At 47.8% G+C, this 25,434-nt stretch overlaps 1 protein-coding gene across 5 annotated transcripts in view; it reads right to left on the minus strand.

Moving 5' to 3' along the window:
• Nucleotides 1–6,260: 6,260 nt before the first annotated feature.
• Nucleotides 6,261–25,434, minus strand: part of UBAP2 (ubiquitin associated protein 2) — a 145,781-nt gene continuing 126,607 nt past the window's right edge. For 4 of the 5 annotated variants that reach the window (XM_081319241.1, XM_081319243.1, XM_081319244.1 and 1 more), the window contains 7 exons: nt 19,483–19,561; nt 17,152–17,366; nt 14,598–14,697; nt 13,590–13,697; nt 12,270–12,337; nt 9,552–9,743; nt 6,261–7,288 (listed from right to left, as the gene is read on the minus strand). In XM_081319241.1, coding sequence (XP_081175367.1) covers nt 7,193–7,288; nt 9,552–9,743; nt 12,270–12,337; nt 13,590–13,697; nt 14,598–14,697; nt 17,152–17,366; nt 19,483–19,561 — 858 coding nt within the window. In that variant the 3' untranslated portion in view covers nt 6,261–7,192. The remainder of the gene's footprint in view (nt 7,289–9,551; nt 9,744–12,269; nt 12,338–13,589; nt 13,698–14,597; nt 14,698–17,151; nt 17,367–19,482; nt 19,562–25,434) is intronic. The other variant, XM_081319242.1, reaches the window with a different exon arrangement.

Genomic DNA, 25,434 nt, shown 5'->3' on the forward strand with positions numbered 1-25,434 from the left:
AGATGTTCCGCTCTGGCTTAGCAACTTGCTGGTTTCCCGTTCAGGATTCAACCGTCCGACTGAAATGCAGCTTTCGAGAGATTGAGGACAAATGTTTACTTGAGCCATCGGTAGCCTGGTTCTCTCTCTCTCTCTCCTCTTCTACCTTTGTCTGCGTTTACATTTTTCTGATTTGAAAAGGAACGTGAAATAAAATCAAATGCAGTTCTTAACCCGTGCTGAAACCGGCAAGGAGCAGACTATAGACATTCTCTGGGTAAATTTTTCGGCGCTGAAATTCTGGGTATTTCTTCTTTCGTTCTCTTCTACCCCTTTGGTTGGTTCAGTGCCCTTAAAGACCAGGTTAACAAACGCCGGTTTTGTTTTGTTTTTTTCTCCTTTTGTGTTGTCTCTCCTTTTTGGTAATCTAGTTTTGGTTTTTCTGCACACCTGTCTACTAATAAAATGTGGAATACAGTAACGCTGTTCTCGCTGGTTGCATGTTCATAAGCCACGTTTGGTTTGCTAAAGTTCTCAAGACGTTGCTGTCTGTCTCCAGCTGTTGCGAGGCTGCTGTTACCGATAACACCTACTGGGTTCCCTCCGTTCTCGGGGGTTTGCATTGCAAACATCTTTGCTGCACGGGAACCACCACAAACTGCACAAACGGAGGAGCCGTTTGTGGATTCATGCAGGCTTTGCTTGCAGGGCAGTTTGCCCGTGGACGTTTTAACGTTCTCCTTCAGGGAGATTCGCTCTGATTCTGGCCGATTGCTGAGCGTCTCAAGTGGGGAGAGATGTGGCTACAGGTCAAAAAAATCAGTTTTGTAGTCAACTCCTGTCTCATATCATCTCTGTCTATCATCTATCTATATATATCATCTGTCTATCACCTCTAATCTGTGATCTAGTCTATATATGATCTGTTTATATATCATGTCGATATCGTCTATATATCATCTAGATGTATATCATCTATGTTTATCTGTCTACCTATATCCGTGGTGGTGAGCCTATGGCACGGGTGCCAAAGGTGGCACGCAGAGCCCTCTCTGTGGGCATGCGCGCCGTCGCCCCAGTCCTAGGCCCTCAGCTGGGTTTTATAAAACCTTTTCGCTTTAGGCCTCCACCGTCATGTGCAAAAAAAAAGTTTCAATTGATCAATTTCAACTTCTCGCGGGGGGGAAAAAAAGATCTTGCAAAGTTGGAATTGAACTTTTTAGTCCCACCCAGTCTGCCGTTACCACTGCAGCCACACCCACCCAATGGGCCACGCCCGCCCAAAGGGCCACGCTCACCCGGCACCTAATGATACATAAGTGGGTTTTGGGTTGCAGTTTGGACACTCGGTCTCTAAAAGGTTCGCCATCACTGACCTCTATCATCTATCTGTATACAAACATACACGGGCACACACACACACACCCTCACAACTTTGAGCGTGGTTCTGGAACTGTGAACTAAAATGCTTTGTAGTCCCAATTTCAGATAGTATAACTCAACGAAAATGATTTTAAAACAAATATTGACCAGGAATTCTAAGCAAGACTTACGTTTGCAGTAGATTTGTCCGGTCATAGATTGCAGTGTTTTATCAGCCTTTTAACCAGCTTTTGTGATTTTAAGGGCTCTCCCCAAGAAAATAATAATTGCTGACTCTCGGCCTTGAGTGGGGCAATCTCAAACCTTTTCAAACATTCGCTCTGCAGTGCCACCCTTTAGTCTAACCGGCATGGAAATATTGCCGACCAAGGAGCAATTAGCCTGAGTCTGGAGGCTTCTGGTTGGACCTACATCCTGAACTGCAAATGAAGATCCTTGGGCCCCACGTGCTTTATTAAGCTGCTTGCATAAAGTTTGTGGGCACTAGTTGGAGGTAGTTCTTGCCTTAACAACTGTTCGTTTAATGATCATTCAGAGTTACAATGGCACTGATAAAAGTGGCTTATGACTTTTTCACACTTAGGACCGTTACCGCATCCCCACGGTCAGGTGATCAAAATTCAGGCACTTGCCAACTGGCTCATATTGATGAGTTTAGTTTTTCCGGATGACGTTACCTGCGGGGCCACTTTTAATCATGTCTGCTTATTTTATTTGGCCATGATAGCGAAATGGGTCCATGGCTTCCAGGTTACTTTTTATTTACCTCAATTTCTTTGCAGTAGAGTCACAGGCCAAGAATACTCAAGCGATGGGTCAACAGGCCAAGAATACTCAAGCGAGGGTAACATCAGAAGAAAAAACGTACTCTAAAACAGACATGTCAAGCTTGTGACGTCGCGCAACGTATCGGGACAGTTTTGCCTTTGACGGCAATGGGGTGGGCGCAGCCTCCGCGTGACCCGTCCAGCCTGCAGGCTGGCAGTTTGACACCCCTTCTCTAGAAAGACTTTAGAAAGAGTGCAGAGAAGAAAGAGCAACAAAGATGAATACAGGACTGGAGGCTAAAACAGGATTGCTGGAATTGGGTATGTCTAGTTTAACGAAGGACTAGGGATGACGTACCAAATGGCACTTAAGGTACCGCTTCACAGTGCTTTGCAGCCCCTCTCTAGTAAAGTCAGCCTGTTGCCCCCAACAATCTGGGTCCTCATTTTATCGACCTCGGAAGGATGGAAGGATGAGTCAACCTTGAGCCGGTTAGGATTGAACTCCTGACAGTGAGCAGAGTTAGTCTGCAATACTGCATTCTAACCACTGTGCCACCACAGGTCTATTGGAAGTATTTCCAATATTTGAGGGGCTGCCACAAAGAAGAGGGGTGTGTGCGTCACCCTACTCTGCAAAGCACCAGAAGGTAGGACAAGAAGCAACGGATGGAAACTAATCAAGGAGAGAAGCAACCTGGAATTAACTAATTTCCCGACCGTGAGAACAATCAGTGGAACAATTTGCCTCCAGAAGTTGTTGGTGCTCCAACTCTTAAGTTTTTAAGAAGAGACCGGATAGCCATTTGTCTGAAATGGTATAGGGTTTCCTGCCTGAGCAGGGGGTTGGACTAGAAGATCTCCAAGGTCCCTTCCAACTCTTATTGTTAACCTACTCAGTGAAAATGGCAGCCAAGACACAGGATCGTCATTCCTAAAATAATCCATCAGCTTAAAAAGGGGTTGCAGTTTTAAATTGGAACGATTATACCACTGAAGGCTCCTGCTACCTTTTGGACCGATATTGTCGGTTTCACAGCTTCTAGCCATAGGCTCAAAGGCAGTATTTTTTCCTTGCCTGGCTAGTTGAAAACTACTGTGGTTGAAAAGAAATTTAAGCTGGACCACAGCAGCTGATCCCAATCGTTGCTAGCGTAGCGTTACCCCCTCAAGCCTAATAGTTTGGTCAAGGGTTCGCCCCACACGATCGGGAAGAATCACCCTTGCTCTAATATCTTCTGTCAATTGCAGATTCTCAACCTGAAAGCACTCTGGAATACTCTTCTTCCATTCCAGAAACGCATAAAAATGGGGGAATCCCGATCCACCCTCGTATCTTGTCACATACACCATCTGATCCGGAACAAGGACCCTCAGTATCTGTAAAATTCGCTCTTCTGACCAAACATCACCAGTAACTTCAGTTACTACGCCCATCCTTACTTCACTATTCTGCTCTTCGTGCCACCTAATATCCGCATTGGGGTACATATCTCCGCTTGAGAGCAACTCCCCTCTTACTAAATGCAGAGGGGCCAGGCAGGGAATCCCGGACGAGCCCCCACATGTAGCGTTACCCCCTGAAGGGCCGCCAGAGCCCAGGCCCTCCTAGCCCCCTCCCTTCTATCGCGCCCAGCAGCCGCGCTCTCAAGGCGTTGGTGGAATGTCCCTTTTAGCGGGAGCTCATGCGAAGTGGAAGGGTGGCAGGTTCTCGTCAGCAGTTTGCAGGAACCAATGATGGCTGTCCCTTAGCCGTGGCAGTCAGTACGACAGTGTTTATCAGCCCCCCGGCAGTTGTGGGGACAGTAATCGATGACTTGCAGCAGCTGCATGAAAAGCAAAGGGGGGAGACCCCTTCGGCTCCAGGTATCAGCAGGAAGCACTAGTAAAGATGGTCAGTGCCTCACGGCAACAGCTTGCCCCACGACGGCAACTCCCCACAATGTCTTCAGCTTGCACAAGTGATGATAACCAAAGTTTGGATGGGTGCTGGTCTCCAAAGCAGTAGCAACCAGCCTCTCCTTCTCTTCTGTCAGCACTCGCCGCCCCAGGCCTCTCTATCCCAAATCTCTCCTCCCCTCTCCCTTCTAGTTAAAACCCAAGTTTAAAACCACAGCAAACTTTTCCTCTTCTTACTCTCACTCTTCCCTACGCTCGTAATATCCCCTCTGCGGAAGAAAGCAGTAAGCACTCCACTCGCTCTCTCTCCCTATCCCTCTTTTTCAGAGGAAAGGGAATGCATAAAATCCCAACAACAACCATCCCACCCACCCCTTTTCTTTCCTTCCCCCTGGTCCACGCCCATCGTGCACAAACTGGCCGCAGCTGCTTGAGCCTTGTCCTTTCCTTCCTCCAGTCAGGCTCCCGCAAAAGCCTTTTGGCCAATCCCGGCTACACAAGCAAAGTCAAACAAAGCAATAGCCAAAAATGGCAAAAGGGAATGAGTGAAAGCAGTTGCAATTCTGGTGCCCTTTTGAGTTTATGATAATATATAGCCGTGATGGTGAACCTATGGCACGCATGCCACAGCTGGCACGCAGAGCCCTCTCTGTGGGCACGCGCGCCGTCGTCCCAGTCCTAGGCCTTCAGCTGGGTTTTATAAAACCTTTTTGCTTTAGGCCTCCGCCGCTGTGTGCAAAAAAAAAAATTCAATTTCAACTTCTCGTGGGGAAAAAAAAAGATCTCGCAAAGTTGGAACTGATTGATTGAACTTTTTAGTCCCACTCAGTCTGCTGTTACCACTGCAGCCACGCCCACCCAATGGGCCGCGCCCATCCAGCACCCAACGATACATAAGTGGGGTTTGGGTTGCAGTTTGGGCACTCGGTCTCTAAAAGGTTCGCCATCACTGTTATATTTGGTTTGTGCTTAAATTGTAAGCCGCCCTGAGTCTTCGGAAAAGGGCGGGATATAAATGGGATTAAAATAAATAAAAATAAATATAGCTTGACATTAAGATAAACATTTGCCACATTAGTGGCTCCTGGAAAGGAAAGCAGACAGAGGACACTGGATGGCTTTGGAAGGAAATTCAGGATGCTGCATAGGTTGCCTAAGGGTACGAGCCGATCCCCTCCAGAATCAATCTGATAACTCCCCATTTTCTCAGATCTGGAACAACTATGATGTTCCAACTCCCAAACGCCTCTTTTGCAACCCTAGTGCTTTCTGAAAGACAGTAATGGTCCAGAGGATTCATCGGCCGTTGTAGGTTAGTTCCCTCTGCCTGTTGTTGTAGTCCATTACTTGAAAAGCCTCATGAGCAAAATGTGACTTGCAGATAACCAGAAGCTTCCCACCTCAGGCCGAGTCCCAGAACTGATCTGCTGCTTCTTAAGTGGAAAGGTGTGGAGGCTCATGAGGCTAAGACGCTGGGCTGACAATTGGCAGGCTCGCGTGCACAACCCAGTTGCTGCCACGGGATGGGGTGAGCTCCCATCACTTGCTCCAGCTCCTGCCGACCCAGCAATTTGAAAGCAGACAACTGCGAGTAGATAAATGGGTACCACTTTGTCGGGCAAATTAATGGGGACCTGAAAGGAGACCCCAACTGGGAGCCCTGCAGGCAACGGTGATGTCACCGTTGAAATCCTTTCGACATGGAAATGCTTTGGCACTCCCAACATGAGAGTAGTAATAGTAGTACTAGTACTAGTAGTTGTTTCTTGAATCGCCAACAATCCACTGAAATCCATCTTCTGCCATTTCTGGAGGCACTTGGTGCTAGACCTCCTTGTCGAGAAGCACTAAAAGTTCCCTCAATCAGTGGTAAGCTGATAAATCTGTCTTCCCAAGCAAACAATCCCTGTGCATTAACTCCTTCCCTAACGCCATCCACCCAAGATGAGCAAGATGCCAACATGAACCCTCTGAGACTCACCTCTTCCGCTTCTTCGGAGACCCACCAGAGACCTATCTCTTCCGCATACTTTATTGGGTTAACGCAGTAGAAAGTTTCTGTTCTCCGTACACTCATTTCTACCAAAAAAAAGGGGGGGGAGTTGGCTTCTACCTTTGGCAGTGGCACATGGGGCTCCTTAGAGCTGCTGCTGCTGAGTGGAACGGTCTTAAGAGAGGTCAGTTATCAAACCACCCGCCGAATCCGGTTGGAAAACGGAGACCGCAAAACACTTGTCGATATGCTTAGAACTTTATTAGAGGAGGGTTTGGGCTAAAAAATAAAATGAAATTTCTGAAACCATCATTATGGTGAAGGGGAGTTTTCCGTGGAAGGCAGGAGGGCGCCCTGGTCAAGGAAAGGGAGCTCAGAATCGGCAGACACCATGTGGGGAGAAGCTGGCAGTCCAAGCTCTGGCTACCGAAAGCAGCACTGGAAGATGGGAGTGAAGGGAGACAAATAACCCTTAGCTTATTTCTTAACTGTCCCAAGAAAAGTGCAACGTTGCCATTTGTAAGTAGGCTGCCCACAACTTCAACCTTCCGTCTGGCAGGAATGGGGGAGTGCCAAAGAAACCAGGGCCCTTTGGAAAAAAGCCAAAATTATTATTATTATTATTTTTTAAAAAACAAGGAACAGGAAAGAACTCCGTCCTTCGTGTGTCTCTGACTGCTTGCCTGAGTGAAGTATTATTTTTAAAGTCAGAAAAGGCTTCCAGGGTCCAATATGTGTGTGTAGTTTAAAAAGTGGCACACTCTTGTCCTTTGGACAATCGCTAAAAATCCTCCAAACTATACAAAAAAGAAGAGAGAAGCTGCCAGAGGGCCTGAGAGAGGGGGGGGGAGCTGATCTGCTTAGTCCTCCCTATCAGGAAGAAAATAAAACAAGCCATCGGAAGGAAACATGCAGGAACCCCCCGTTCGGCTCTACTACATTTACAAATACATACATAAATATTTTACATTAAACAGCAAATCAGGAAGAATCACAAAGTAGGGGGGTGGCTGCCAATTCTTCCCACGGGGTGTCTGAGCTGAGCTGAGCTCTCCCAGGAAGAGGGAAGGTTGCCTCTTCCCTCCACGGTCGACGACGGTCTCCGGTGGAGGGTGGGAGACTGAGTTACTCCAGACTGTCTCGTCTCCCTTCCTTTCCTCTGCGCCGGAGCTTAGTTCGTCCAGTAGGGAGATGTCCCGTAGGTGTTTTTTGTAGCCTGAGACTTCTGCTGCAGGGCGGTTGGCTGGTTGCGCTGGGCAGGTCCACCCTTCAGAGAAACGGAGGGAAAGGTTTTATTTATGATTTATTTACTTAAGGGAGCAGCCATCTCCTCCGGCCGGTTTATAAATCAAAAATATTAAAGGTATAAAAACAGTACATAAAATTTGTCGGGCCCAGGTGTTCCTCAACTGCCCCTGGTTCGATGCTCTCTCTCTCTCTCTCTCTCTCTCTTACAATGTCTTCCTGTTTCCTATGATTTCCCCAGGTTGATCACAGCGTGTTAGGCCCTTTGTTAGGAGGTCTGAAAGGTGCTTTTTCCAAAAGGCAATTTGCTCGCTCTGGGTTTCCCCCCCCCCTTTCAAAATGTTTTGCTTCTCGTCCAAGATGACAAGAAGTTGATGCTACCACTGTGTGATGCCTTGGTAAGACCGCACGTGGAATATCGCATCCAATTTTGGTCATCACAGTATAAAAACGATGTTAAGACTCCAGGAAGAAGACAGAGAAGAGCAAGGAGGATGATGAGGGGCCTGGAGGCAAAAAATATTAAGATAAGAATCTTTATTGACATTTTTTTACTGTGTGGGCGCAACAGCACACGTCAAAAATGTAATTTAGTTGCCCGCTCTCCAAGTGAAACATACATGACACACACCTAAAACATATTATATACAACATAATATATATATGAAGAACAGTTGTAGGAATGTGGGTATGTCAAGTTTAATGAAAAAGATTAGGAGGGACATGACAGGAGTGTTCCTATATCTGAGGGGCTGCCAAAAAGAAGAAGGGGGTCCACCTCTTCTCCAAAGCACCTGAAAGCAGGACAAGAAACCATGGATGGAAACTGATCAAGGAGAGAAGCAACCTAGAACTAAGGAGAAACTTCCTGACAGTGAGAACAATCAACCAGTGGAACAACCTGCCTTAAGAAGTGGCTGCTCCATCACTTGACACTTTTAAGAAGAGATTGGACAACCACTTCTCTGGAATGGTATAGGACCTCCTGCTTGACCAGGGCATTAGTTCCGTCCAACTCTTGTCATTCTGAAGAAGCTTCTTCAGTTCTGAAGCATTTTCACATCAAAACCCGAGAAATTCCAGTCGCCTTTTGGAAAAAGAAGAAACTTTGGGGCAACCAGGGCCTGGACAGTAGAGAATCTGCATAAACACCTTGTAGGGTGCATTTTCAATTCACGTGGAGGGTCATCCTACACCCTTAATGGAGAAGAATTCGGATGGAATTGGATGGGGGCGGGGCGGAGCGGAACAGAATAGGAAATATGGAATGGAATGGAACAGAACAGAACGACAGACTTGGAAGGGACCTTGGAGGTCATCTAGTCCAACCCCCTGCTCAAGCAGGAAAACCTACACCATTTCAGACAAAGGGCTGTCCAATCTCTTCTTAAAGACCTCCAGTGTTGGAGCATTAGGGCAGTGTGGGTGCATCCTGAGACTTGTCCCAATTTTTCCTGGTAAGTTTTAACTGTGTGGAGAAGGTGGCTGTTCTGAAGACGTCCCATCAGCACCAGAATTCTTGGTGCAATCTTTGAGTACCCTAAACAGTTGGAAGAAGATCTGTGGATGCTCTCTAAGCAGAGCCACCAGATTTGGAGGGAGAGGCTTCCCCAGATCTTCCTCTCTGTTACGAATACGGAGAGCTGATGGAGGCAGAAAACCGAGAGAAGAACCAGCAGGATCTTTAGATGGCCTACGGTGGTTTCCTGTCCCCTGAGCAAAAGGTGAAGACTAGAATAGCCCTAGGTTTAATTTCCTCCCCAACACAACGTGGAAGTTTTGTGATTTTCCCAAAAATGAGGGTTCTTACTCCCTCTGTCAGGCCTGCCACAACTAGTCAAGTGTACTGCGGTAATGCAAAGCCAGAACTGAGAATCGCCTGCCAACTCTTCCCTCCCTTAGCTGTCTCTCATCGCCCACACCATGTAGCCAATCAGGTTCAGGCAAAGTTGTTTCCAAAAGGGTCAGTCCAAGTGAAGTTTGGTACTGGCCCCTTCCTTCTTCCAGCTGGGTGACCTTGAGGCAGCATCTCGAGGAGATACAGAACTTACTTCCGCTTCCCCGAGCATTCCCCCCTTCGTTCCCCTTCCCCACAGTTCATGGCACTCCTTCCCACAGAGCAGTGAAGCACAAGCAAGCTAGAGGGAGCAGCAGACACCCGCTCAAATCCTGTAATTCCATCCCTTTTGTCTTCCTATGTTGAAATCACCCATTTGACCAGAAAGAAAACCTGGGGTTAGAAAAGTGCCCGACTGCAGGCAACCGAGAGGCGTCCGGCCACTCACCTGCCCGTCCTGTTGAAGATGATGGTGCAGCACCTGGGAATGTGGTTGTTGGTGCGCAGGCAAGATATGGAGGAAGGGCGCCGGAGCATAGCCAGGAGCAGCCCCCGGGTTCAGAGGCCCTGTGGAACCGAGGGCGGAGGGCAGGTTGAACGGGGGCGGGGTCCCGGCGTGGAATCCCTGCTTGTCAAAAATCTGGAAAAAGAAGAAGAAGAAACTGGAGTGAAAATTGAATCATGCACCCTTTAAAAAGCCAGAGGTTCGTGCAACTGGGCTGGAGTGGAGGTAGAGAAGGCTCCTCCTGTCCATCTGAAGGCCAGACAGAGGATGAAGAGCGGGACAATTTTTCTCCGAAGGAAACCCACCCGAGAAGGTCCCTGATGCCGACTTTGTTCTCAGTTTGGGCTGGGTGAAAAAAAGCCCACTAGGATGTTGGTTACAGTTTTACCTGATTGACTAATTTCAAGGCTTGGTGGTCCCTACCGCTTGCTGAGCATTTACATGGATATTTAGACATATCTTTATATTTATGTTGTGATTCAGGGTCGGCCTGTGGGTTCGGCAGTTGGGTCGGACGATTCAGAGGAGGAGGAGGGGGGTGTTGGAGAGCTTGCTGATGAGGCTCCGCAGAGCCCTCAGCCAGGCCCCTCCCATCTGGTTACAACGCAGACCCAGCTGTGTGAGCCTGACAGCGTGGATGAAGATGACCCACAGCTGGCCCTGTTCAAGGACGCCCGACGCAGGAGGCAGTCAATCAGGAGTAAACAGAGGAAGGCAATGGGGCACCTCGGAAGGAGGCAGAGAGAAGCCACGCCTTGAACTGTTTAAAAGGGGAATGCGTGGGAGGGCTGGTTTGCTGAAGGCAACTGTTTGAATAGCTCCTGTTTCATGGTTCGTGTCTTGTTTTGCTCTGTTTGCTTTTGTGTCCATAAACTTGGCAGGCTTAGTTCCAGCCTCTTGCCTTCTTGTAAAGGGGTTGTCCCTGCCTTATCTGCAGGGCCGGTAGTAGGCTGGTACAGAACAATTTATGCATAGGTTGAGGTAGTCCTCAACTTGTAACTGTTCTGTTTAGTGACCTTGGAAGTTGTAATTGCACTGGAAAAAAGTGACTTACGGCCGTTTTACACATTTATGACTATTTGCAGCATCCCCGTGGCCATGTGATCAAAATACAGATGCTTGGCAATTGGCCCGGAATTATGACGGCTGAAGTGTCCCGGGGTCATGTGATCCCCTTTTGTGACCTCCTGGCAAGCAAAGTCAATGGGGGAAAGCGAGACTGACTTACGTATTTAATAACTGCACTGATTCCACTGTGGCAAAGGTTATAAAATGAAGCCAAACTTGGCAGTGTCGCTTATCAACAGAAATTTTGAGCTTCAAGTCTAGTTGTAAGTCGAGGACTATCTGGGTTTAAGAAAACTGATGTTACAGAAGCACTGGAGTTTGAATTCCTGCGGGCTGAAGAGAAGGGCTACTCAGAGGTTTCCTGTCATGGCCACATTGGAGACGGAGGAGGAGGAGGAGGAGGAGGAGGAGGAGGAGGAGGAGGAGGAGGAGGAAGAAGAAGAGGAAGAAGAACAACAACAACAACCATCTGACCGGGTTGGCACATCTCCCTTGCCCTGTTTGGAGAGGCCAGGCCCCTCGGGCATTGGGGGAAGTGGTCCACTGGAGGGAGAGCTGCCTGCCCTCACTGACATGGGGGAGGATCAGCTGCAGGCAGGCAGTGGTGCCGAGAGGCAGCCGATCCCCTCTGATGACCAACAGCTGCCTCCCCCACCTGATTTAAGGGCAAGGAGAGTAGAGCGGAGGCAAGCTCAAAGGAGGTCTGCAAGGCTGCTGGAGAGGCGGCCACCCAGCCCCTCCTCACAAGGAAGACCTGGCGTGGGTTGACTTAAGGAGAAGAGCGGGGAGGGGGGGAGTTTGTCTGGTTAGGAACAATTGTTTCCTTGCGATAGTGGTCAGTATCTGTAGCTCGGATGGAGGATGAGTGGGGAGGTTCGTTCTCCGAGCTTGTGGGTTGGTTTCCGAACGTTTCGTTATCAAAGCTGGGTAGCATCTTCAGCAGAGTTTAGGGGACGTCAGTGTGTCATTGCTTTGGCTTACACTCCCCCGGCCTTGGAAGAACTCAGCCTTGACTTGTGTTTCTGCCTGTGCCTTGTGCCTTGCCCCGTGGATTGTCTTTGCCTCGTGGACTCGTCTTACCCTCTGGACCTTGAACCCTGGCCTTGCCCCATGAGTTGGCACCTTGTCTTTGGACTCCGCCTTTGCAAATTGGTCTACTGCTTACTAGCTGTAGTTTGTGGGACTGTGGGGTGCTGCCTTCAGGGTAGTGTGGGGTGGAGCCTTTATCAGGTATTGTAGGGCTGTTCTGTGGTGGAATTTAACAAGCAACAAAGGATTCTACCGAGCTCTGCCTCTACCTAGGCGACCTGGGTCGTAACATTTCCAGGGCCAGGCAGGACAGATCACCACCTGGTTCTTGGCTTACAAACTTTTTAAGAGAGTGAGATGAGATGTTAAAATGCCACCAGGACAGGGTATGGTCCAAAACATGAAGATGATGACTGCAAGGACACAAACAAAATGCAGGTGGAGCTTCAGTCATGTTGCTCTGTAGCTGCCATCTTGATCTTTTGGATCACAGTCTCCTTGGGACCATCCCCCATGCTGAAGCCGAACACAAAATCAATCTGGACACAAAAGTGTTGAACTCACCTGAGCTTTGTTGTAGACAGAACCAGTAATGTCAGGCACACCTGTGTTACTTGAGGTCACAGAAACACCTGGGGACAAAGTGTGAGAGGCAGAGAGTTGTGTCAGCTACACAAACAGCCAGTGGGCAAGAACACTTCCTATGACTGCACAAGCTCAAAGAACGATGAGCAGCCATGTTATTCGGACCTTAAGTCTTCTGATATGCTACAAGTGCTGCTTCCCTTCTAGGGGAAGAGCCACATGGGTCACGGAGTGCAGCGGAGTTGATGGTCCCTTTCTGCCTTAAGAAAACAAACTGTATTCTTTTTCATCCAAAGAGAACAAACTGGAATTTTAAATGCATTATTCCTGCCTATTGTTACCCTGTCTTTTTTTTGTCCACGGAGCACTAAAATCTATAGAAAATGAATGAATGAATGAATGAATGAACGAACCAATGAACCAAACCAACTACAATTGGGCTGAATCCCAATTCTTAAATTACGGCCATTCTCTCCATACCAGTAGAAGCGTCTATTTGCAGTACCTGCTGTTGATTTTATTATCTATTTTATTTGACTTAGGTCCCACAGGACAGCATAAAAGCAAGACAACTCTCAAAACACGACGTAAAACAAGATGCCCAATGCTGGGTCCCCAATGCCCTCCAGAACACCATCAGGACAGGGGCTGTCAAATCTCCGAGCCAACCAGGTCGCCTCCTCAGTGCTGGAAAGGAAGGGAGGGGTGTGTGTGTTGCTCTCTGTTTTATCTACAAATGGCCCGCCTTGTCGGTGTTGGTGGGCGTGGTCTTGCTGGTTTCCTTGACTGGGTGGCTCTTTGCTGATTTGTTGCTTACCTGAGTTGGAAGTTCCTTGATTGGGTAGCGAGAACACTTCCCACCAACCCTGGCAGGGCAAGCCACTTATGTATAAACAAAGGACAAGCCCCTCTCCCTTCCAGCACTGATGAGGTTCCCTAGTTAGGTCGTGAAATGTTTGGAAGAAAACAGGCAAGTTCAGAGAGTACTAAGGACCCCATAGTCCTCCTCCCTCTCCATGCAAAACCCTGTTCCTTCCAGCACTGATGAGGTTCCCTAGTTAGGTCGTGAAATGTCTGCAAGAAAACCGCCAAGCTCAGAGAGCAGCAAGGACCCCACGGTCCTCCTCCTCCTCCACTCCGCAACCCCCCCTCCCTTCTGGCACTGATGAGGTTACCTAGTCAGGGCGTAAAACGTCTGCAAGAAAACCGCCAAGCTCAGAGAGCTCCAAAGACCCCACAGTCCGACCCTGAGCTACGAATCTTCTCCTCTGCTAGAAAAAAAAGGGCCCCCCCAATTACCTTTCCCTGCTACACTGCCAGATGACTTGTTTTGTGCTTGGGAGGCGGTAGCGTAGCTCCCTTTGCTGTAGTCTCCAGCCGCCGTCCCCTGGGTGAGGTCATCGTAACCTGAGGGGAGGAAGGAGGCAGACTATTGCCACGGTTGCTGTCACAATCGCAATTATGCACCAAGCACAGCAGCCAGAAAGGGTAGGAGTGTCCAAAATTAGCATTCCTCGGGTATAAATGATAATAGCTATTATTACTATTATTATCATCTCTATACCCATCTTGAAAACTAAGCACGGGAGAAAGTAAACGAATGCCCAATTAACTGAAAATCACAAAAAGGGCATCAGCACATCGAGAGGTAGCTCGACACTCAAGGCACACATGGGGGATCCCAAGTGAGTATTTACACTGAAGAGCGTAAATAAACCGGACCCTAGTTTTGTGCTGTCGGTTGCAAGGTCACCGGAGTAGTGCAAAGAGGCCTGGGAGCTTTCTTGGCTGCGGGATGTTTTGCTGCCCTGGGTTCCTTCGCTGCGGAAGACAGGCGCAGGCTGATGGGGATGAGTCTGTGTCGTCTCCCTCTCCAACTGAAGCGCAAACGGTTCCTGTAATCTGTGGGGGTACGGAGGGATTTCCACAAACCTCTGTCTTCAACAGCGAAGGGACCCAGGGCAGAAAACATCCTGCAGCCAAGAAGGCTCCAGGCCCGTTTGCACTGGGCCGGTGACCTGGAGGAGACAGGTCAACCTCCAGGTGGCCTCAACGACTCCAAAAGAGCACAAAGGACCAGCGGTCTGCAACGAATATCAATCCCGCCATTCCCCCACCATCCAGTCAGAGCCGAAGAAGCTTCTTGGACGAGAAGCGAAACGTCTTCAAAGGAAAAACAAGCAAGTCAAGTTGCCTCCTGAAAAAAAGCACCTTTGGGTTGGCAATGGTCGTTCAGCCCTGCCCAAACAGGGAGACATGCCCCCCCCCCTGCCCCCAGCACCTGCCACTGCCTGGCAGAGTCCTCACCTGCTCCATAACCGTGCTGGCCGTAGCTGCCGGCCTGCTGGAAGGGCGTGGAGGCGGCATTCAAGGTCACACTGTGCTGCTTGGCCGAGGCTGGGGGGACCTGAGGCAGGTAAAGAGAGAAAGGTCAGCACTTGAGATATGTCTATGGAGAGTCTCCTGGTTGCCCCAGTGGTGCCTTTTTTTTCCCCAAAAGGCAAAAACTGGACTTAAGTTTCTTTTCCCTTTGAAAACGTTTCATTTCTCATCCAAGAAGCTTCTTCGGTCCTTCAAAGGAAATGAAGAAACTTCTTGGATGAGGAACGGAATATTTTCAAGGAAAAAAACCCCAAGAAAAGCTCAGTTGCATTTTGGGGAAAAAAGCATCTTTGGATCAGCATTTGAAGAAACACAATCATGTCTGTCTGTCTGTCTCTCTGTGTGTGTGTGTGTGTGTGTGTGTGTGTGTGTGTGTGTGTGTGTGTCACTGGGAGCTCCTCTCGCAAGATACTCAGACACACAGCTAAGAAGCTAGCGATGGAGACACCACAAAAACTGCATATCAAGTACAAGCTGTCCTCGACTGACAACATAATTCAGCCAAAGAATTGAGGCCTTTGAACTGTGGTGCTGGAGAAGACTCCTGCAAGTCCCTTGGACTGCAAGGCGATCAAACTGGTCAGTCCTAGAGGAGATCAACCCTGACTGCTCTTTAGAAGGCCAGATCCTGAAGCTAAAACTCAAATACTTTGGCCACCTAATGAGAAGGAAGGACTCACTGGAGAAGAGCCTAATGCTGGGAAAGGTTGAGGGCAAGAGAAGAAGGGGACAACAGAGAATGAGGTGGCTGGATGGAGTCACTGAAACAGCAGGTGTGAGCTTAAATGGACTCTGGAAGATGGTAGAGGACAGGAAGGCCTGGAGGAAGGTTGTCCATGGGGTCGCGAAGGGTCGGACACGACTTTGCAACTAACAACAAGTCTTTGAGAGCAATCCAATTGTTTAGATTTGAAGAAAAGGGTGACATACTCTTGGTATGCCCAGGTGTGCAGGGGATTATAGAGCACAGGTTAAGTAGTTCCCTTGGCAAAGTGGCATGAATGAGAAAGTTGCTCACAGCTTTCTGCCTGCCCACAGCAGCACTTCCCGTTTCTGCAGGCTCCTTGGTCTCTTTGAGCTTGGTTGCTCCTTTGCAGGCTTTTCACTATGCAACGAGGGAACATCATCAGTCTAGAAGGGAGTGGCGGGTTCTGGAGAGGAGGAGGAGGAGGAGGAGGAGGAGGAGGAGGAGGAGGACTGTGGGGTCCTGGGTGCTCTTGGAGCTTGGTTGTTTCTTTGCAGACATTTCATTAACCCAACTAGGGAACGACATCAGTGCTAGAAGGGAGTGGGGTTGTGAAGAGGAGGACTGTGGGGTCTTTGGTGCTCTCAGAGCTTGGTTGTTTCTTTGCAGACGTTTCATTACCCAACTAGGGAACGCCATCAGTGCTAGCAGGGAGTGGGGATTTTCTCTGTTTCCACGTAAGGGGCTTGCTCTGTCAGTGGGGCTCCCAGCACTGATGGTGTCACCTAGTTTGGTAATGAAACATCCACAAGAAAACCACCAGGCTCAGAAAGCACCAAGGACTCTACACTTCAACCCTAAGCTATAAATATTAAATTGTAATGGTACTTTCTGGTTTTTATTCTCTGGAATGGTGGTCCGTTCTTGAGTATAATCCACTCACATCGACTATCCCAGGGGTAGGCAACCTTGGTTCTTTTATGACTCGTGGACTTCAACTCCCAGAATTCCTGAGCCACAAGTCATAAAAGAGCCAAGGTTGCCTACCCCTGGACTATCCCAAAAGAGAATTGTTTGACATGACTCTTCACAGACTTCAGGTAAGTTGCCTTTCTTGAGTCACACCACCATTAGGGCGCCATTTCCCTCACTCCATGCTCACAAAGCAACCCAAGAGATCCTTCAAGAATCCGTGTGCTTCAGGTGCAACACTGATAAGAGGAGGATATTTGTATCTCAGGGTTGAATGTCAAGTCTTTGGGGCTCTCTGGGCTTGGTCGTTTCCTTGCAGGCATTTCCTGACACAACTGGGTAATACCATCAGTGCTAGGAGTGGAATTGTTCCCTTGTTTGGTAATAAAACGTCTGCAAGAAAAACAACCAAGCTCAGAGAATACCAAGAACCCCACAGCCCTCCTCCCCTTCTTCTTCTCCTCCTCCTCCTCCCCGCAAACCCCACTCCCTTCTAGCACTGATGATGTTCCCTAGCTGGGTAAGGAAACAACTGCAAGAAAACAATCAAATTCAGAAAGCTGGGTAATGAAACATCTGCAAGAAAAACAACCAAGCTCAGAGAATACCAAGAACCCCACAGCCTTCCTCCCCTTCTTATCCTCCTCCTCCTCCTCCCCGCAAACCCCACTCCCTTCTAGCACTGATGATGTTCCCTAGTGGTGTAATGAAACATCTGCAAGGAAACAACCCAGCTCAGGGCATACCAAAGACCCCTCCGATGCGACAGTTGTGGGAGAATCCCAGCCAATGCCCAGCCACAGTTCGGAACCTGAGACTTACAAACATGGTGGGGCCATACTGGAAAGCACTGGGAACTCCTGGCACGCCGGCGTAATACGGCAAGCTGGTGTAGCTGTACCCAGGTGGCAACGTGGGGTTGAGGAAGGGTTGTTGGGCTGTGTGGTGGGCTTGCGTCTGGTTCTGCTGAGCCTGGGCAAGGGTGGTTACGGGTGCGGGTGAAGCTGAATCTCCACGGCCAAATTTTGCGATATCACCTAGACGGGAAGAAGGAAGCAACAACAACAACGGCGAAAAAACATGGGTCAGGATGTTAAAAGACTATGGTGATTCCTCTTTGGGATGATTGAACAGGTTGATTTTTGAGACACAATCTTGTTTAAAAGGTCTATTAAACTCTTACTGTTTTCATTACTGGACCCACCAGGTGCCTTCTGATGGCTGGTTGGTCCCGCCTGTAATACTTGGGACTGTCCAAAGAAACTTGTCCCCATTTATCTCAGTTGCCCCATGTTGGTTCCTGCCTACTCTGCTGAGGCTCTATACCAGGGGTGTGCAATCCTGGCAATTTTAAGACTTCAACTCCCAGAATTCCTCAGCCCGCCGTGCTGTTTCAAGTCTTCCACCAGTACACCGAGCCACTTTTTCGCAATTCTGTGCTTTGTGTTACTTTTATCACACCTGTAAGCATTTAGAACGGGGCTCTCCAAACTTGGCAACTTTAAGACCTATGGACTATTAGTTCCCAGAATTCCCCAGCCAACCACGCTGAGAGTTGAAGTCCACGTGTCTTAAAAGTTCACTAGGGTCGGACACCCCCTGCTCTGCACTCTGGAAGGTTCAACAGAAAGTGTGTGTAGAAGAAAACCACGAGAGGAGTTAAGGTAGTCCAGACGATGGGAAAGCTTGTGTTATATCGGCTTCTTTGAGTGAGGGTAGCTTCCCCGCCGTCTTGAAAGAGGCGGTGGTGAGGCCTCTCCTCAAGAAGCCTGCCTTGGACCCAGCTGTATTGAACAACTTTCGTCCTGTCTCCAACCTTCGCTTTCTTGCGAAGGTTGTTGAGAGTGTGGTGGCGCATCAGCTCCCTCTGGTCCTGGATGAAGCGGATTATCTAGACCCGTACCAATCGGGTTTCAGGCCCGGGTACAGCACGGAGACGGCATTGGTCGCGCTGGTGAATGATCTCTGGAGGGCCCGGGACAGGGGGCATTCCTCTGTTCTGGTCCTATTAGACCTCTCAGCGGCTTTCGATACCATCGACCATGGTATCTTACTGCGGCGTCTCAGGGGATTGGGAGTGGGAGGCACGGTTTATCTTCTCAAAACATCCCCCCCACCCCCAGGGATTCAAAGCAAAGAAGTTAAAGTAACAGGCTGTCTCTTATATCAGGGCTTTTCAACTTTTTCACCCATTGTACCACTTTTAGGATATGGCAACATCCGAGTACCACCAGCCGCCTAGCAAGGGGTCAAAAACTTGATGACCCCCCAAAAAAGTGATGAAGTACAGGTAGTCCTCGACTTACAACAGTTCACTTAGTGACTGTTCGAAGTTACAATGGCACTGAAAAAGTGCCCCCCAAGCCACAGCCGAGCAAGACACCTGCCTGCCCACCCGGGGGCGCTCTTCCTCCTATCCGAGGTTTTCATTGTTGCGAGTATTTCTGTTGAGGATTGGCAGCAGGGGTGGGGTGGGGTGGGTGTTTGGTTTTTATTTCCCCCTCCCCCTCTGCTGGGTGGTTGCAGCAGGTTTTGGTCACTTCACATGACCCTGGGACACTGTGACCGTCATAAATATGAATCAGTTGCCAAGCATCTGAATGTAAATCACAAGACCCTGGAGATGCTGCAACATTCCAGCTGATCGGCGCTTCTTCTGCACTCAGAAGTGCCAGGATCAGTGCCAAGCTCCAGCTGGAGCCTGGCGCTGATCCTGGCGCTTCCACTGAGCCCTGACAGCCCCGAAGAAAGGCTGATCCTGGCGTTACCGCTGAGCCCTGACAGCCCTGCAGCTCCAGCCGTCTCTCGCTCAGGCTTGTGCGGTGCTGCCACCGGTTCAGCTCATTCCCCTCCCCCGCTACCACTTTTCTAGGATGGTCGCGTCTCACCTGCCAGGTGCCAATGTACCACAGGGGGTACCCGTACCACAGGTTGAATAGCCCTGTCTTATATTGTCAGTGCAAAAACATGTCAATGTTTGCAGCATTGACAATCAAATATGACTCTGAAGTTTTTGGTCTTCTTGGGGTTGATGGAAAAGGCACAGGAAGGAATGGACGTCCACCATGGTAGCCAGCGCAATGCAACAGTTAAGCAACAGGCAACCTGGCATGGACACCGGAGGTCCACAGCCGCACCTGTACATTGCCTCACCTGAGTAAGGGTTGTTAGCAAGGGCTCCGTCTCTGCTGGTCAGGTTCGCAGGAGCAGGGAATGTGATTCCATAGTAATCCTACAAACAGGAAAGCAACAGAATTATCTACAGGTAGTCCTCAACCTACGACTACAACAGAGTCCAAAGTTTCTGCTGTTAAGCAAGGCAACAGCAATAGCACTTATGTACCGCTTCACAGTGCTTTGCAGTCCTCTCTGAACGGTTTATCGGCAGCCTCTTGTCCCCAACAATCTGGCTCCTCATTTTACCGATCTTGGAAGGATGGGAGGCAGAGTCAACTTTGAGCCCCGTTAAGATCGAACTTCTGGCAGTTGGCACAACTACCCTGTAATACTGCATTCTAACCACTGCGTCTCCATGGCTCTATATCAATCTACAGCAGTGGCCAAAATTGTGGAAACCTTTTGGGAAAAAGTGTATTTTTGAGGTTTGATGGCTAATAGCACCACTTTTTGGGGGGGAGTAGCACCATAAAATTATATATCAATGGAAAGATAATTTAATCAAGAATGTAATGCAACAAAATTTGTTCAATTATCTGTACTGTATTCTATGAAAAAGGTATAGCCAAATAACCAGAAAAGGAAGCACAACTTGCTTAGGTTGGTATCAGTTAGCTTTCCTTCATCTGACTGTAGCCAATGAGCATGAGTGTTTAGAGAGCCAATCAGGTGTCATCTTGTTTTGGCAATGAGCCAATCAGATCACAGTAGGATTCAGTTAATGATGTCCTGTTTTGAAGCTGAGAGGAGGACATTTCTCAGTGGGTTATGTGATCGCTATCAAGCTGGCTGGATTTTTTTGTGTTCTTTCATTTACTGAGCTTGTAAAACGTAATAAAATTAAAGTAATGGTGCAAAGAGTTGACCAGTCGCCCAGAAAGTGAGGTAAAATAGAATTATTAAGTGAACAAGGCTACAGTTATAAAGAAATTGGGAAAAAAATTGGTAGAAACTTAACTAAAGGTGGCATTTCTACTGTACACGTTTCCCAAAAGGTTTCCACAATTTTGGCCACTACTCACTCACTCACTCACTCACTCAATATCTATCTACCTACCTACCTACCTACCTACCTATCTATAGGGAACGGTTGCTGGAATTGGGTATGTGTAGTTTAACGAAGAGAAGGGTGAGGGGTGACATGATAGCAGTGTTCCAATATCTCAGGGGCTGCCACAAAGAAGAGGGAGCCAAGCTATTCTCCAAAGCACCTGAAAGCAGGACAAGAAGCAACGGATGGAAACTAGTCAAGGAGAGAAGCAACCTAGAACTAGGGAGAAATTTCCTGACAGTTAGAAGAATTAACCAGTGGAACAACCTGCCTCCAGAAGCGGTGAATGCTCCAACACTGGAGGTTTTTAAGAAGAGAGTGGACAGCCATTTGCCTGAAATGGTATAGGGTTTCCTGCCTGAGCAGGGGGTTGGACTAGATGACCTCCAAGGTCCCTTCCAACTTATTATTATCTAATCTACCTACCTACCTACCTACCTACCTACCTACCTATTGCAATAGCAACTTATATACCACTTCATAGGGCTTTTTACAGCCCTCTAAGCAGTTTACAGAGTCAGCCTCTTGCCCCCCCCCCCAATCTGGGTCCACATTTTACTGACCTCGAGGAGGGATGGAAATCTGAGTCAACCTTGAGCCAGTCAGGGTCAAACTCTTAAGTGAGTTATGTTAATTTTATGACCTTTTTGCCCGCAGTTTAGCAAATCACTGCAATTGTTAAATGAATTGTGTGGTCCTTAAGCAAATCTGGCTTCCCCCAATCCAGTGGGAAGGTTACAAACGCTGATCACATGACCCTGGGACAGCACAAGCGTCATAAATATAAGCCAGTTGCCAAGTGCCCGAATTCTGTTGATGTGACCCTGGGGATGCTGCCACAGTCATCAGTCACATTTCTCAGTGCTGTTGTAACTTTGAACGGTCACTAAGAAGAATGGTTGTAAGTTGAGCATTACCTGTATTTCTAAAACCAGATTACAGCTACAGGTAGTCTTTGACTTACGACCGGTCACTTAGCAACTGTTCAAAGTTCTGACGGACTTAAACGCAAGAGTCAAGGCAAATTTAAGGAAGTTTTTTTTGTTTTTGCTTTGAATCAACTTATACTAAACAGCAAAATTTTAAAAACACCATACTTATCTTGTTAAAATCTATCTTGGTTTCTTTTTCAAAAAAGAAAAGAAAAGATTTACAATGGATTGTGGGTTCGCTCGGGTGAGGCTGGAATACGAGGAAACCAAGCCCATTTTTTTTTTAAGCTGGAGCCTCCTGCAGCCCCAGAAGCTCTTATAGCAGAGAAATAGGAAGAATAACAGAATTGGAAGGGACCTTGGAGGTCTTCTAGTCTAACCCCACTGCTCGAGCAGTTGACCCTATACCATTCCAGACAAGTGGGTGTCCAACCTCTTCTTGAGGACCTTCAGTATTGGAGCACCCACAACTTCTGGAGCCAAGCTATTCCACTGATCGATTGTCAGGAAATTTCTCCTTAGTTGTAAGTTGGTTCTAGGTTCAAAAATGAAGAATATCAGAGTGTGCCATTAAATAAATATTTATCAACAATAATGACACCAAGGCTGACCAGGTTGAGGTGATCTTCGAGGGGAAATTGCTAATGGGCTTCCCCATTTTTTTATGAGGTGGGAGAAATGTTTTTAGGTATTTTAAATGTTTTATGGAACAGTCTTCACTAGGAGTGGACCTTGATCACCCATGATTGTACCGAACTGATTGAAACTTGGAACCGTTTCACGGGGCCTTTGAGAATTCAATACCTTTAAAGTTTTGCAGTATAAGCAGTCCTCGACTTACAACATTTCATTCAGTGACCCAAAGTTACAATGGCACTGAAAAAAAGTGACTTAGGACCAGTTCTCCCACTTATGACCATTTCAGCACCTCCGTGGTCATGTGATCAAAATTCAGATACTTGGGGGAACTGACTCTTATTTATGACGATTGCAGTGTCCCGGGATCATGTAATCCCCTTTTGTGACCTCCTGACAAGCAAAAGTCAATGGGGGGAGCCAGACTCACTTTACAACCGCGTTACTAATTTAACCCCTGCAGTGATTCACTTAACAACTGTGGCCAGAAAGGTCATACAATGGGGCAAAACTCAATTAACAACTGTGAGTTTGGACTCAATTGGAATCGCAAGTCCAGGATTGCTGGTATATGATGCCCTTGACGTGATGTCCCGTTGCCTGGAGGCGGTCCGGGTCTGGATGGGGAGGAACAGGCTTCGGCTCAACCCTGACAAGACTGAGTGGCTGTGCGTGCCGGCATCTCGGGAAATTCAGATTATTCCACCTCTTACTATGGGGGTTGAGTTATTACCCCCCGTAGATAGGGCTCGCAACTTGGGTGTCCTCCTAGATTCACAGCTTTCCTTAGAAGATCATATAGTAACTGTGACTAGGGGTGCCTTCGCCCAGGTTCGCCTGGTGCGACAGTTGCGGCCCTATCTGGACCGGGATGCCTTGCGTACAGTCACTCATGCGCTCGTGACCTCTCGGTTAGACTACTGCAATGCTCTCTACATGGGGCTGCCCTTGAGGACCACTCGGAGGCTTCAGCTGGTGCAAAATGCAGCCGCGCGAGTTGTGTTGGGGGTCTCCCAATACTCCCATGTTACACCTATGCTCCGTGAGCTGCATTGGCTTCCAGTTGCCCTCCGGGTGAGATTCAAGGTGCTGGTGATGACCTATAAAGCCCTACATGGCATGGGTCCGGATTACCTACGGCAACACCTGCTGCCGGTGTCAACCTCCCTCCATCCAGTGCGCTCCCACAGAGTGGGCCTCCTCAGGGTGCCACCGGTCAGAGAATGTCGACTGGTGACCCCCAGGGGGAGGGCGTTCTCTGTGGGCGCGCCACACCTGTGGAACCGCTTACCGGTTGAGCTCCGGATGGCCCCCGACCTTCGCTCCTTTCGACGTGATCTAAAAACTTATTTATTTGAACAAGCTGGCCTGGTCTGATGGGTTTGGGGTCTGGGGTTTTAACATGGATTTTAACCAATGTACTACATCGGGCATAATTATTTAATGTTTTTTAACTTTTGTATTTCGTATTTTGATATTTATTGCCCTGTACACCGCCCTGAGTCCTTCGGGAGAAGGGCGGTATAAAAATTTAATAAATAATAATAAAATAATATTTATGTTGTTCATTATTACCAATTTTCTTAGTATAGTCTATTATATGAACAGCATCTGGAGTCCAGCCAGTTTTGAGTGGGGGCAACCTAAACAATGGGCTGAAGTTATAGCTTTGGATGTAGGAAGCAGTTAAGGGGGCACAGCTGGTCGGGGCTAAGCTGTACTTCAGTAATATTTCAGAGAATCACCATCTTGTTTATGTTCCAAGGTATTACAAAATTCTTTCTTGGTATGCCACTTTCTCCTATTTCGTTTTCACGTTCTTCGAAAGAGTACCCGAGTAAAAATTAGGCATGAATTTGCACAAATCTTCCCTCGATCACATTCAGTTATTACTGTATGAAATCATCTGAAGGAGATTGAGTCACTACTTCCTTGTCCATATTTGGAAAAGTCTTTTTTTTTTCCTTCCACTTTCAGGGTCTGTTTTATTTTCAGTATCTCAGCCACTCTTCATTCCAAGACTGGAATTTCCAAAAAGAGAGAGAGAGGGGGGGGGGAATGGCTCCAGGACTGAGCAGACAGGAATGCCCAGGATTTAACGCTGCCAAATACTTAATAAACAATGACTCACTTGGCAGCGGGCGTTCACAATTTATTTTAAAAAGAAAGCATTGAAGGAAGCGTATTGGAAATGAATCAAGGAAGTCCAGTGTTAACAGAATAACAGAGTTAAAAAGGGACCTTGGAGGTCTTCTAGTCCAACTGCCTGCTGAGGTAGGAACCCCTATATTACTACCATATGTTAATACTCAGTGATTGTAAGAGGCCAACTTTTACTGAAAGTAAATGATCTATAAAGTCAAGCTGCCGATCTTATGATTAGGCAATTTGGCTTGTATTTTCCCCCTCTGGTGGTGTTTATTATTTGCTTGGCTGCACGATCAGCCCGATGTTTATAGACTGGAATTGGCACTTGAGTCCTTTCCAAGGATACGGGATAGACAGGAGTTGTTTGGTGCTGTTAAAAGTATCCTCAATTTTCCTGTTTTAGCCATTGCCAAGGCTTCTTGTTATCCGCTCGGCTTAATTTTTCTCTTTCTTTCTTTCTTTCTTTCTTTCTTTCTTTCTTTCTTTCTTTCTTTCTTTCTTTCTTTCTTTCTTTCTTTCTTTCTTTCTTTCTTTCTTTCTTTCTTTCTTTCTTTCTAACAATTGTATTGAGGTCTGGAAAAGGTCTCCTGGGCCAGAGCAAGCGGTGGTGGGGATTAATGGCATTGGAGCAAGATGGTTCCTCGGTCAGCCTGGTCCCCTGCCACGGAGAGTTTTAAAGTTTTAAGTTTTTACTTCCCTCCGCCCTGTGCGTTCCCACAGAGAGGGCCTCCTCAGGGTGCCACCGGTCAGAGAATGTCGTCTGGTGGCCCCCAGGGGGAGGTCCTTCTCTGTGGGCGCCCCGGATTTATGGAATCGGTTGCCGGTTGAGCTCCGGATGGCGCCCGACCTTCGCTCCTTCCGGCGCGATCTGAAGACTTATTTGTTCGAACAAGCCGGCCTGGCCTGATGGGGGATGGGTTGGGATTTTATTGTTGTTGTAAATATATTTACCTATTGTTTTAGCTTGGGCATTTCGTTTAATTCTTTTTTAACTTTTGTATCTTTGTACTTTTATATGTTTGCCCTGTTCACCGCCCTGAGTCCTTCGGGAGAAGGGCGGTATACAAACAAAATTATAAAATAAAATTATAAATTATTATTATTATTATTAATAATAATAATAATAATTAATAATAATTTATAATTTTATTTTATAATTTT

Source organism: Vipera berus (assembly GCF_964194415.1).
Source record: "Vipera berus genome assembly, chromosome: 2".
In the NCBI taxonomy this organism is placed as follows: Eukaryota; Metazoa; Chordata; class Lepidosauria; order Squamata; family Viperidae; genus Vipera; species Vipera berus.